This window comes from Orbicella faveolata, unplaced genomic scaffold, assembly GCF_042242905.1.
Source record: "Orbicella faveolata isolate gen_17 unplaced genomic scaffold, um_ofav_v1 contig_25, whole genome shotgun sequence".
Lineage (NCBI taxonomy): Eukaryota > Metazoa > Cnidaria > Anthozoa > Scleractinia > Merulinidae > Orbicella > Orbicella faveolata.
The window spans coordinates 2530799-2545426 of record NW_028301553.1 but is presented as its reverse complement, the minus strand read 5'-3'; the positions used below and the strand labels follow the sequence as shown (position 1 = coordinate 2545426).

Genomic DNA, 14628 nt, shown 5'->3' with positions numbered 1-14628 from the left:
AATTTTTCCTTTTTTTTTTTAATTTAAAAACAAAATAGCTCAAAAACCTGTCTGAAAGACTTTTTTTGCGTGAATGGTAAGCAGAGCAGGTTTCTAAAGCTAAACAATTTTAGTAAGGCCCTTACTAAAAAGGCCCTTAAAGGGTCATACACAAATTTCATGTACTAGTGCTCAGTCTCCCCATAAGCACTCGGTTATTCGTTTTCGGATACAGCATTTATTATTGTTCGCATTGCTCTAGTGTGGGATACGTTTTTAAAAAGAGTTAATTTTTTTTCAGTCTTTCAATACAGCGGTCACGTCACCTTAGGAATCCATTCTCTCAGGTTTCTGCCCATAAATCACGCGAATGAAACAACGGTTTTCACAATTTTGGCTTCAATAGAACTTCATTACAGTTTCGCTTCCCAGACGATTAATAACAGAGTTGTGCTGGATAAATGGACTCGCAGTTAAAATTATTATTCATTTTCTTTTCAACCAGCTACGGTAAAAAGCCCTCGGGAATCCCAGTATTTTTTTCTTACTCAACAAAAGGCTGCAAGCAAACATTTTCGCTGATGACCTCTCCAATTTTTTTGCGATGTTGAAGAACGGTGCGCCACGGTGAACGCGACGGGAGCGCTCGTCGGAAATTTTGAAAAGTTCTGCTTTGTGGGCGTGGCTTGAAATATTTTTCACTCCTAAGAGAGCTGAGGTACAAATTCTAAAACAGCACATTAACTCGCACTTTCACAATTCTTAATAGCAATAAAGATGATTGCTTCGAATACTTTCTACTCGTAAAGTTTATGAAAGCATTGCTGTAAATCTCTATTAATATCCTAAAAAGACAGAACTCCCGCTCAGGACCTTTTGAGTCTGAACACCCTAAGAGGTCACAAACCCGCTCTCCCTCCCCTGTCCTTTTTACATGGGAGTCCCCCCGGGCTATAGTCACGACTTCATAATCTCCGGGTCATTATGGACGGTTAGTTCATAGCTTGTCTTCCGTCGGTCTGAAACAATTACAATGTAGATCTGTCGTTTTGAAGATGACACCGTTTCGTACTGATAACACGGCCGCAATATTTATTGAAATAATTAATTTAAAAATCGAGTTCATTTGCTTTAAAATTCATCACGTGGCCAGCGGCCCACTGGGGATTCCCCCACCCAGTACTGCACGGAACGTTGCATCAGGTCGAAAAAATGTTCTTTGTCAGCACATTTTTTAAGTGTGGAGAAGGAGGAAAAAACTATCTTTGCTGTTATTTGCGACGGAGAATACGCGAAAGTAAAGATGTTCAAGGTAAGACTTGTGATCTGACGTTCAACACTGTTAAATGGTAGTGTCGCAAGATGTAGAATACTCCTCTTACGAACCACGGCATTTGCCAGCCCCGTGACAATGCTTGCTACATGAACGAAAACCTGGCGTACGTTAGTACACCAGTTAGTTTGGTCGTCTAACAAGTCTTGCCGCGATCAAAATTAAGTATACGCTACAAGAATGCCCTCGTGAACCAGGGAAACTTTATAGCGCTAGTTAGTGGAAAATTACCATTTCTTATCCTGAATCAATTCGCTGTCAGTAATCCTTCGACGTGATCGGTTTCGGAGAGGTTTAATTCCTTCCCTCGATTCGCTTGTTATTTAAGAACATTCTGTTCCCTTACTTTACACAGAGACTTTTAAAATATCTTTCCATTTCTTCCATGGTGTGTTTCGGTGAAATGAAGAACTCGATAAATCCCAGCATTTGCCGCAAAAATAAATAAGATATTATCGTGCAAATGAAACCAGAAACGCTCCCAAGCGTGACATAGCTATAAGTCACAAAATTTATTCTGGTAGCCATGATTTCCTGATAGTTGGTTTAATCAAAAATGAATTTAACAATGCAATTTGTGCGGCTTACTCTCGTGGCCGAAAGATCTTGAGATGTCTGAGAAACTTATTTTTATCATTGACAATAAGCTTACAATTTAATGGTAATAATTGATGCATTACAAAGGTCTTTGCAAATTGAAAACTTCGAATTATGTTCCTTGGCCCGAAATCTTGTCGGAGTAGAAAGAATCAAAGGAAAATAAAACGAGAAAAAAGCGTAGGGGGGAAAAGACTGGAAGAAAGGTCTGGCTCTTTCCGTTAGTTTACAGCGGAACTTGTCTAGTAAACACTCTTCTCCCACACATTCCTGATTCTCTTGATTGTCACGTACATACTGTCACGTAAAATAGTGTCACGCACATACTGTAAGAGAAATCGGTTGAACCCGCGATTTGGTTGAATTTCCATCGAAAGGGTATGTCGAGAAATGAAAATCACGCGAAAGAAACAGAAAAAGATGCATTTATTTTGTAACTGGATTTTACAGCTAGATCCTGGCTTCTAATATGTCACACAATCTTTCTCCCCGATGCGGAACTGCTCTTGTTGATAATACCATTAACTTATCTTTATCTCTGTTGACGACAAACACAATGATTCATTTGGAATTTTTTACAAGCTGACAACTACATGTCAGGAATACTGTAAAGTTTTAAGTCTACAATGCATGTGTAGTGGAACGTCAACCCCAGGATGTTAACCGTATTTTAGATTTAGGTACTTTTGACAAGGATTCTAATCTCAAAATACAGGTAAGTATGTAATTTGTACAGCGCGCGTGAAATTGTTACGTCTATTACTAACTCTACTTTATTGACGATAATTTACAAATTTTAATTCCATGAATATTGAGTAAGAAGTGTAATTGAGCCGAGGAGAATGTCCCAGGGGTGGCTCAAGGAAACCCAGAAACTGGGGTCTGTAACAGTTGCAACGAGACCATAACCATAGTAACCTCAAGATACAGTAACTCCTTGCCATCCCCTCCCTAAATTCACCCCTGGATCTAACTTTAAGGAAAACTACTACGCCATGGTGATTGCAATACAGAAAACGCGAGTCTGATTAAAATAAAACTTTGACAAGAATTTTGATTTCCTAACTTACCAAACACTCAAGATTATGAAAATTGCTTCGAGATGTCTAGATGTCATGTTTGCAGCTCGGAATTTAAAAAGAAAGAAAAAGAAAGTCAAGAATCACCAATACTTGCGCGAGTTACCAGAAGGAACAAAGCAGAGTGCTGAATTGTGCGGGGCCTGCCTTCAACTTGCCGCCTCCCAGTTCCCTAAGGCTGAATTACACACAAGCAAGAGGTTGCACACCCAGGTGCAGTGTGTTGAAATTTTGATCGACCTTGTGCTTGTGCTTACGTGTAAACGCGGTGCTTTATGTCATCGAAAGACTGATGAAGGCCAGGACTCCTTTAGTCTCCTCCGCAGCAGTTATTTTGGGATGTCACGTAACGCTCTCCCAAAAAGCGTTGCGCGACATCCCAAAAGAACTCTGCGGGGGAGACTAGGACCCCTCGTGATTATGTTACCCTGGTTACACGGGTGAAGTTACGACACAAGGATTAGGGCGGGCAGCAGTAAGAGTTTTGTCTCGATATGCAAGGTAGCAGTTTAAATTGATCAGAAAAAAATATAGTTGGTCTGTTCACGGTTTAGTTTACGTAGAAACCAAACAAGTCTCGTTTTACTGAAGATCCTGACCAACGCCCGTTGATTCGGCAACACTGGTGATATTAGACACGGGGCTTACCAAGAAGGCACCAAAATAGCTGGTCTCCCTGTTCATAAAGTAGGACTTTGTGAACGGGATTCGCACGGAGATTTTGTCGCCTCTCCTGAGCAGGAATACCGCTCCTTGGTAATTTGTGTTGTACTTCTTTGTCTCGCTAACCACGCTGCTCAGACTGCGCATGACAGGGTCCTCATTGATGTATGTGTAATGGCCCATGAAGAGGGTGTCCCCGGCGTAATAGAACAGTTGGCTGTACACGAAGTAGTAACCTGCTGTACCAATCACAAGGAAGCTGTTGCTGACGAACTTGATACTTCCAGTTTTGTGGCTCAGCTTCCAGTTGGTGATGCGGTGAACTGTGGGAGAAGCTAAGAGCGTTTTAGCGTTTTAAAAGAGAGGAATGAGAATTATAGTTGAAAGCTAACAAGAACGACGAAAACAAGCGAGGGTTTTCGTGGTGGACATATCGGAGAGACCCAATTGTTTAAATTGGTGTGCTTTTGCACACCAGTTTAAACGAAACACGTCTGAAGACACACACAGCGAGCTCCTATATAGCAATGCAAACATCTTTTTGTCTCATCACCCAATGCCACGGAAAAAATCGTCTGCAAGGGAGGAATCCATTGGCGTTTTCCTTTGAAAAGCGATAATAACACTTTTCTCGTGCTCTTGTCAACGATATTTCACTTTTCAGGAAAGGTAATAAGGCCAAAAAAGCATCTAACCTTCACAAGTCTCCTAACTGGCAGAGTCAATGAAAAAACTAAAAGAGAAATTGCCCAAAAATTGGAATTGACGCTACTGAAGACTTATCAAACCACTTAATAATGTAATCCCCGTAAATTCACGGAAAAACTCCTGTATCTACAATAAAGAAATCAAGAAAAATAACACTAACATTTTGTTGTACCTGTTGGCGGGTTAATATGCTCACCATACCCAACAATGTGCGCTGAATCTGTTGCGATCGGCTGAAACGAAATTGAAACCAGAACAGACGCGATTATATATAAATCCTTTCTACCGTTATCTGGATTTGTTCTCGGTTGTCCCGAGTTCAACTCCCCGACCGCGTTGTGTAAATAACCAACTGGTCAGCCTCCTATTTGCATTAATTGTTTATTCATTTACAGTGTCCCCAATTAGCACAAGAGCACTAAATACATTTCACATATAAATAAAGTTATTTATTTATTTGTTTGTTTGTTTGTTTGTTTGTTTGTTTATTTATTTATTTATAAGTACTAAGGCAAAGAGTACAACTTCTGGGTGGTTTTGTGGCTGTACACCAAATTAACGCGTAATAAATGCTGTGGCGAGCTTTCCAGCTTCAAGAGACTTACTGTAACTTACTATCAGCAAGAGAGGATAAACGATAGGAGAGAGTTAACTCCCCATGTAGGCCTAATTCCCAAGGCAATCCCTCGCTAGTTATTTTTTATCATTTTAGATCACCACCCGGCTTCAGAAATCTCAGGATCGGGTCTAGAAATTGCCAGTGCTCACGTGGACAGCTCAAGTGGCGTTACACACATTTTAATTCTCCACGAAAACATCAAGTGGCAACGCCGGTGGTAATAGGGAGCTTAAGCAATGAAAACGGCGACGTCGAGGACGATGCGTAGTCAAAAATAATTTATATTTTACCAGCGAAATTCGAAATTGTCTAGATCTGTTCGGTACGCCAGTGGCTCCGGCTATATATAGTCGTCAGGCCAAATATGCAATGACAGCATTCAATTCCAAACGGAAATACGAAAAATTAACCGTCGTCATTCGCGTTTCTCAAACTACGCAGAACTTAGTCATTTCACGTTCTTGTTTTGCAGAGGACAGCAAAGAAATGTACAAAGAAATGTACAAAGATTTACAAAGCACGTGCAAAGGTATTGTTTTGGTAAGGTGACGTTCTCGTTGCCGTCGTCGTCGTGGTTTGCTCAAGTTCCCTAATATTATCTGCTGGATAATACCCCGCATACCATATCCACAAATAACGAGATAACCTTGAAAGTAAGGCCTATATAAGGGATTAACACTCTTCATCTTCTCTCACCGTCAACTGTGAAATTTCTCCGTCGTTAAATCTGATTATTAGCAAACATGCCTATGTGTTATCATTAAGAATTGAGATGTGTAATATCTCCCCTTTCATGAGTTTTGTCTCAACAATTAAAGTTAAAGACGACCGGAGAAATAACGAGAGTACTCACGCGCATCACGGAGCCAGGCAAACCTGTTTAAAAACAAGAAAAACCAGCTTTAGAGTTATTGTACAAGCAGTTAGCGCATAACTAGCTAAAGCACTAGCGAGCTACAATAGATATATACATTCGAAGCTTGAGCGAGATTCGATCCCATACCCTTTGCGATACCGCTGTAATGTCCTTCTTACTTCTGTAAAAGACGGCAACAATTAACTTCTGTAAGACGGCGATAACTTTAATTAATTTGTATACTGACTTCATCCACATATCACAAAATAATTTTTAACACAAGTAAAATATGACAATTGTCTACGGAATATTGAACAGGATGGACAAACACAACATTAATTTCCCTGAAATTATCGACGATTACTAAACCACCATTGTTCTCTTTCAAGGTACACCTCACACAAGTTAACACTACCTTGGGCTCCAGGCTCCCCTTGGTCACCTGAAACAGATGCAGCAGAAGCCTGGATAAGAGGTACGTTTTTCAATGTTCGATATATAAACAATAGTCTCCATTTGGCGCGAAGATATGCTCGGATATTTGTCCGCGGACATTATCTGTTCCGAGAAGCGAACAGTTTCCCGAAAGCGTAACAGGAGCGCCAAATGGAGGCTATTCTGTTTATTACCCTTCAAATAATTTTCGAAAACTGGATAATTAACATGTTTGTTAATAATCAGTTTTTGAAAACTGGGAAATATCACTCAGATATGGATTATAAATGGATTATAAAAACAGATGTACACCTTTTCGCGTGTTTGAAACGTACCCGTTTCTCCAGTGTCCCCTTTCAATCCATCTCTGCCTGGAGGCCCGGTATTTCCGGGTTCGCCCTTAACGCCTTTAACACCTGAAAAAAAATAATAAAAATAAAAATAAAGACAGTTGTGAACCGTTCATGGTTTTGCTGAGCCAAGAAGAAGACGCAATGCTGATTAGCACCGTTTCAAAATAATATCATCTATCCGTGCTTTTCAAAATATTAGAATTGACAATGTAGCTGCCGTACCGTTCAATCAGCCTTACGTTGTCTCTTGGCTCATAGTTGTAGAGGATTAGACCATCTACCAGGGACGTAGCCGGTATGACGCAAACCTAGGCACTTACCTCAGTCATTTTTTTCGTTTTTGTTGGTTTTCTTATTGAAAGGGGAATTTAAAACACTGCTTAATACCTGAGAAGAGAATTTCATTATGGACATTGCCTCAGAACCTTGTAGAGCTCGCAATTGTTCCTTTATGTCAGTATCCCTGCTTGGTAACACGACGCGCCTTTGCAAGTTTTAGCAAGCAGTTGTTTAAGCTCCTAACGGAGCAAGCTCGCACCAGTATTACCGTGTTATGGGCACTTTTACTTCATCTCTCTTGCAAAGTGGCTCACGTAACACCATCTTGGCTTACTACGCATGCACTATTAGTTCCAGTCTACCAGCAATCAGTCTACCTGCGCGTTTTCGGTCAGCGAAAATCAACTACCAGAATCAGAAAATTCTGGTTCCGATTTGATTGCGCGCATACGTTCAAGTTCAATAACGGTTCCTGAACATGCGTAACCGCTGTAACTAATGCTGGCTCACTTTCCTACTTCTTTGTGAGGTCTCCATTTCTTGGTGTTTAGCAAAGCAATCAGAGCTTCTGGGAACAACACTTCAGTAGCCGCTTTAGGAATGCACAGTTTAACTTGGCAAATTATTTATGTGCTTTTATTGATTTTTCTAAAGGATTTTTTCTCAAATAAATCGCGAAATTACATGTTTTATGAAAGCCGATCATTACCTTGTCTTCCTCTTCGTCCACGCTGACCTAAAGAGAGCAAGATTTCAATTAAAAAAACAAATGCGGGAGGAGCCGGAGCGAGTGCAGCACTACAAATTAATAGAGATTACAGCGGCTTTCAATTGCGTCTCGTAAAACCAAAATCAAACCAATCATTTATCAGTTAGACTACTCATCCAATATCAAACCGTAATAACACCAAAACCAAAGTATTTGCTAGATTACTTTCGACACTCAATTGAAAACCGCTCTTTTGAACCACTCAGTTGTCAACAGCAGGTCATACTGTTCACTTTATATTTACCTCAAGTTATACTTTTCGCTTTACTTACCTGGAACTATATTTCAGTGAATAACCTACAAGCCTACAAATAGCTTTAGCCTTTACAGTCGAACACGCGACAAAAAATAATATTATGATTTCTTTGTACGAAAAATCAAGTATCATCACAGAAGTGCCTCACCTTTTTGCCCCTGCTCTCCTTTTGGTCCTAGAACAGAAAAACAATACAAAAAAATGGGGCTATAAATAAATTGTTTGTAGCGTGGCAATGGCCTTACAGTTGGTTGCGTGACAGTAGTTGTGATACTGAGTCACGCGCAATAATAACTAACTGTCGATCAGTCAGGATAACGGTTTGTTGACAGTATTGGCTTACAATGAACTTCATTTTACCCCATTTGCCGAAATGTTTAGAATTCTCAATTGTTCACCGCTACCCAGGTTTGAACTTTCCATTCAGCGTGTGTTTTTGGAAAAGGCTTTTCGACTTTTCAAGGCAAAGTAGCTCAAACATTTTACAGCATTGACATCCGAAGTTAAAGAATGTGCCAGAACACATGCATACAGTTAGAACAAAAAAATTCTTAGCGTGTCATTTTACAAGGACAGGACATGCTCATGTAAGCCAATAAAGTATTGTTACGATAAATATAGCCTGTCATTGAAAGATTATTTCTAGTGGTATGACAATCACAAGAGAGCTTGTCGAGAGCTTGATTTTATATCAACTTGAAAATCGAATTGTTTCGTTTGTATCAGTGATCATTTTAGAGCGAGTTCCCTTTTTATTTTCGAGGCTAGTCAGTGTTGTTTTGTTCTCTTTGAAAACGAACTACGTAGCGATATGATACAAGACTTCCGAGAAAGACGCATTTTATGGATTGTTGCCAAGCGTTGAATAAAGGCAAAATTTTTAGAATTCTCATTGAAAACTGGATAGAGGTTGAATGCAAGCAAACATGAGCGTGTAAATGACGTGTTTTAGGCAGAGTAAGCCCGAACGTAACTGAGAATACAGAGATTGATCCAAACTAAGACAGACTTCGAGGAATAATAAAGGAGTGCTACATGGGGATGCCGTATTCAAGCAATCACTCGTCAGACACGGTTCACGGGTTTCTGACCGCAAATCCTTGGGATGTAACCTTGTGCACAACTACGGTCAACGAGAATAAAAGTTCCCTGCGAAGAGGGGGAGGGGAAAAGACGGAGATGGATGGGGGCAGCTCAGATCAGAATAGAGATGTCTTCGGCACTGACGTAATTTTCAGCATTACCGCATCCCTTACATACCCTCACCTCACACCCCAGCCGTTAATTCTGATGCATGTTACTGGCTAATCGACTTCTTTAGCTGTAGAGATACATGTAGAACGATAAACACCAAAATGGTTTTATATACCTCGCCTGCAACGACAGTTACTGGCCTCCCGCTTTATCCGGACCGGCAACTCTCCTTCGTCCTACAACACAAACAAACAGTTAACAACGCGGAAATAGTCCTAATTTCATTCACATGAATATCTATCGCGCTTTTCTAGAGGATCACCGTCTGGACAGTGTCTAGATTAGTTTATAAGGAAGTCCAGCAACGTTTAAAACCTTGTCTAAACCCAATGAAGGTCACAGAAAAACTTGCGCTTGGCAAGCTTTGTTCATGTGTATTACTCGTGTAATGCCAAACCACCGCTACATAAAGACCCTTAGGTCGTTCGAAATGATCATTTTATCTAAAGCAGACAGCGAAAAAAGGTCAAACCTCCAGTTTTAAAAGCCTCTGCAACACCTCGTTTGTTTTGTCGCTCGTTCCTTCGTCGCCCACAGTTCGAAGTCGAATCTGCGCTGTGACGGTTTCTAGAGTTTCAATTGTCAGCTGTTGTGCATCGACCCGCGATTTTAAGACGGCAATCTCGCGGACACAATACAAGAATGCCGGGAATAACGTCGCCAGTGTCGCAGCAAACACAACGAACATCCACCAGGGCAAAATGATAACCCTTGCTTGAGGTTTATGCATGTTTCTTGCTTCTAAGGTATTACAGACTTCCTAAAAACACCATCTTGTCGCTATAGGATAAATGTCAAGCGTCCAAGATTTTTTTTTCTAGGAAAGTGAACGGGATCACGTGACTTGGATGTACTCAATGGCTCATTGTCCTAGTTTTAAAAAGCTCTCGTTACCATTCCCAAATGTTTACTGCACTCTTTGTACGGACTGTCAGTTCTTAGAAAAGCTAAGAGACTGCAATTTCTTGTATTTTAATACTATGGTTTCCAAGAGGTCGCAGTGATGTTTATCACGCAAGTAAAGGTTGTCACGCGATGTATGGTAACGTACATGATGAAATGCCTTGGAAGCAAGAAAATGTCTGCTCATCTCTTTTATTTCATCACCAAACAGAGCCCAGAGGACTCTACAAAGTTTTATCGGGGAGGCTCCGCCCTGAGGTCTAACCCCTTGCCCTTCTGTATACCAGTTTGATAGAACATAAAGGTACCCTGCTTTCATAACCGACCCATAGTATGAATAGATCGCAAAAAAGGAAATCTTCCTCACATTTCATGTAGTGCATAATATATCAAATGATACAACTATAAGTTGCGTCTGTTCGAAATATTTTAACTAAAAGCCCTTTTAGATACCTAAATGAAAGATTTCCCTACTTTTTCATAAACCTCAATTTGTGAAATCCCTACCCTTTTATATATACCAGAAGGTTGAAATAGGTACCCCTTTCGGACGCAGCTTCCTCGTATATATAGGCCATTATAAGGAGTACTTGACGGAATAGAGCGTCTGGTTCGACAGTTCCAAAAAGTCCTCGGAAAGTTTTAACACAAGGTCACATGCCTAGGAAAAACTTGGGCCCGCGTTTTACAGTGGTTAACCCTTGAAACATTTACTTTAAAAAACGTTTGCGTGCAGAAGACCACGCAACGAAAAGCTCCAAAAGGCAGAATATAAACTTTATTCAAATGCTGTATCGATTTACATTTACATGCTTAAATTCTGACACGACAAACAAATTACTTTACAAATCATGTCAGACGTGTTTAACTATCATCATTAATCGTATACAGTGCAAATAGATATTACAATGATATTTTAAAGAACTGGGAGTTGACGCCTAATTCCGTAAGGCCATTTTGGAACATTAGATTGCGCTTCCTTATTCCTGTCCGAATCATCGAAGTTGTTGTAATATGCAAATTACCTCTTTCAGTTTTCGTCCGAGAGACTTACATCTTATCAGCCTGTAGTAAAAGCACTCCGAAAAAGGTACCCTTTCCATCCAACTTGACTGCCGTGCCATTCTTTGGAATTTTAACTGTCAAAATATCGAATTTCTCAAGGTGGAAAACTCCTCCATGGTAAGTGGTATTTCCCCAGTTGCCCCAACTTTTCATGATCATAGTATCATGTAGGTAGGTAGTGCGGCCAATGATATCCCTGCGTGCGCTGTCAACACCATCGTAATACATTTGGCTGTATGCGTAGTAGTAGCCGGACCTCTGCACTAGAATTTTTGATCCTTGGTGAAAGGAGATATTGCCAGTTTTATCGTTCAAAATCCATCCATCGACTACAACGTCATTTTTTTTTTGTGAATATAGCTTTTCCCCCGCCAACAAGATGGATGATTTCACTTCCCTAGGAGAAAAAAAACTAGTAAGCTAAGAAAACAGATTCTTCGAGATCAGATATCAAATGGTCAAGGAGGAGAAATTAATTTTGGATAAAGAAGATTGTAAAGAAGAAGCGTTATGTATGCCTGCTATTACTATGGGTACACTTCGGTAATGGAAGAGGGACTCCCACATAATAATTACGACGGTGCTTTTTGTACCTTTTAGGGGTTAAAAAAGCGGGTTTGGTAACTCTACGGCTTCAGGAATGGTCAAATTACAGGTTTTTAAACAATAGCCCGTGCGTTGTCCTTGACCTTTCAAAAAAGTTAAAGGACAACGCACTATTGTTGATGAGATTGCGGTAAGTACACGATTCTGTCACGCTATTTATAGGGTGTTCAGCCTAAAAAGGGTCACAGCAGGAGCTTTCGCTGTACCGTTTTAGGGTATTGAGCCCAAAAATGTCAATGTCAGTTAATGTATTGTTTTAGAATTGGTACCTCATAGGGGTTAAAAAAAAAAAACATTTCAAGCCACACCCACAAAACACAATGTCAGCGGCACACAGTGACGTAGATTTTGGTCAAGTATTGGTGTCAGATTTAGATAATTCAGCCATATTCACCACGTTACGAACTTGAAGGCTTCAGGGAAAACGAGAATTTTGCTATAAGCGAAGACTTCATACAATGGCGATCACCCCTTATTCATCGTTTATGTTTTGGAAAAGTCTTCACTTAAAATGGCACTAAATAAACCAGGTATTGAATGTTCCACTAACCTTTCTCGCTGCATCAGAGTGTGTTTCGCTACGTCAAGTTATCTCCTTGAAAGACAAGATACTTAATCCAAGAGATGAGACGGCTATAACGCTTACAACAAGCATACTACAACATATCAAGAGCAGTACCGGAGACTGCAGGAAGAGCTTCTGTTTCTTGTCTTGATTTTCCATGGTTAATAAGTGTAAACAAGCAATTGAAAATTCATTGAAAGAGTTCATCAGTGCAAGCTGCTTATATACACACCAAGAGCGGAACAAATGTTCCATAAATGGGTCCAACTCTTTGCAATTTATTTACTTTTTTGAGAAAAAAGCTACAACACGTAAAAAATAATCTAAAACTTCTCTTCAGTTCAATTTCGGGGTTACTTTCTTACAGAGCTTTGCACTTCCTCATCAATTCCTAACCTTTTAAGAACTGATTGTAATTATGATCAGCCCATGTTCCGACTTCCTTCCTTCGAATGTCAGAGAACTACGCTATGCATGTAAAACAAGGGAGTCTGTCCTTTTACTAAAATAAACATATACCACAGATTTTGAACGAGTAAATTAACAAACAATTGAGAGCCATTGAGCGCTAGGAACTCATACACGTTTCTGATATGTCATCGATAAAGCGTTCACTTATCGAGGTAAGAGAGATATTATTCAAAAGCGGATGTTGAGAGCTCCGAATCAGTTACAGAGTAACTAAATTAAATTGTCCGGTGGAATACCCCATAGCCACAAAGGATAGTTCTAGAAAAGCTATACCACATAAGACAAACACATTCATGTTTTCACAAAGTTAGCATGCATGCGAAGAAAACAGGTTGCCAAGACTTGGCTTCAGTGGAAATAATTATTATGGTGTACGGAAGACCCCTCTTGGCGAGTGCTTTGGATTTCACGCAACCGCCTAAAACCGCAAGCGGCTCTACAAGAAATATCGGAAATTTCTTGTTTTGGAGTTTAAACTGACAAAGATCGTTGTAAGTAAATCTGTTTAAGTAATTCTCTTTAAGCCACTGAAAGTTAAGCTTATTCTTGAAATGATGATATCAATGACTGTCGGTCAAACTATCAAAGGCTGTGTTCGATGGCCTTTTTCTGGAAAAAAAATGGAATAACCTCTCTTGCTAACCGCTACCATTGCAGAGTATACGTAATTTAGTATTTCAAGCATTCTGCTGGAGAGAGCTAAATAGAAGGAATTATCTAGAATAATGACGTCACTGCCTTTTCGCGCGGTCCCGGCCACATAGAGATGGCGAATGCTGGCGTGAAAATAAGTGTTAAAGTAGTCGTAAATACGGTTTCGCTCATTAAACGTATCTCCGGGAGGGAATACCCGACAAATTGTGCGAGTTTTACGTCAATAAAATGTAATACAGTATTTTCTTGGATGTACAATGAGGTACAAAAATGTTGAGACAATTCGCAGTAAATTCTGTTTTCAAGCGTTCTGGAAACATTTCGCCCCCTCCCTCCGAAAAATGTTAATGTTCTTTTTTATTTTTAATTCCAAACCACAGCAGCTACACAACGTGAGTATAAGAGAATTCTCGCTAGATACATTTGAAATAGAACGGAAGGTTAACTATCGCAAAGTTTCATTTTCTAGAAGTGTCTCAACTATACTATTGCCGCCCATTGTAGCTTAGCTTTTTATTGAAAGCAGTAACGACCCTGAATTGTAAAATGTCTGGAATTCACAAATCATATAGGATTGTTCGTTGTTCAGTTCATTCTTGCCTATTGAACTATCTTAGTCACATTTTGATTTTAAAAAATAGAATGTGGCGCTTCACTTCTGTGTTCCGGTATACAGTTAACGCAAGTCCTTTTATAATTTTTTTGAGGTTACCAATTTTGGGGGCAAAACCTACAGGTCATAACTGCCAAATAGCTACTACTTTTTAAATTATTTTCACCGAGAGATACCACCTTTCTAAGCTGACTCTCGAGTTTCGATATAAATAGCAGATTTCGAGGAAATTGCTTGGGGCGAAAAAAGTCAGTGATTTATGCCATGGCCATCAATTCAAAGCACAGTCTATAATTATGTCCAATAACGCTTAAATCTCTTAAGGGACAAAATCTTCATTCTCTGTATAGTTTCCACTTACAACTTGTCCGACCGAGTTCAGAGTTTAGTTCTGATTGTCAATTTCCTTGCGACTTCTCATTTGTCTCATTTTACCAAAACAAACCTGCGACCACTAAATTCTGGATGCAAGGTGATGGCAAGAATCGGGCTAACGAGAGATTTTTGTCTGGTTGGGCTGAGTCACACTTCAGCTACATAGTCTCTGGTATTGCAGACTCTATGGCGTTTA

General features: G+C 39.9%; 1 protein-coding gene and 1 long non-coding RNA gene across 5 annotated transcripts; one reads left to right on the top strand and one right to left on the bottom strand.

Moving 5' to 3' along the window:
* The first annotated feature begins 609 nt into the window (after positions 1–609).
* Positions 610–5874, top strand: LOC149108557 (uncharacterized). The gene is made up of 2 exons (XR_016208425.1): positions 610–1291; positions 5451–5874. It is a non-coding gene; the product is annotated as an uncharacterized LOC149108557 (long non-coding RNA).
* LOC110042184 (uncharacterized) lies at positions 2319–10001 on the bottom strand. Of its 4 annotated transcripts, none has more exons than XM_089293573.1 (9): positions 9653–10001; positions 9296–9356; positions 8075–8101; positions 7611–7637; positions 6605–6685; positions 6250–6276; positions 5832–5854; positions 4520–4592; positions 2319–3986 (listed from the first exon to the last, which is right to left on the bottom strand). In XM_089293573.1, the coding sequence occupies exons 1-9, from the start codon at positions 9908–9910 to the stop codon at positions 3571–3573; spliced, it is 993 nt and encodes a 330-aa protein (XP_089149699.1). In that variant the 5' UTR covers positions 9911–10001; the 3' UTR covers positions 2319–3570. The 4 variants fall into 4 exon arrangements, with proteins under 4 accessions (XP_089149699.1, XP_089149700.1, XP_089149701.1 ...); XM_089293574.1 differs by having other exon boundaries at positions 2319–3974; XM_089293575.1 differs by having other exon boundaries at positions 4532–4592.
* Positions 10002–14628: the final 4627 nt, after the last annotated feature.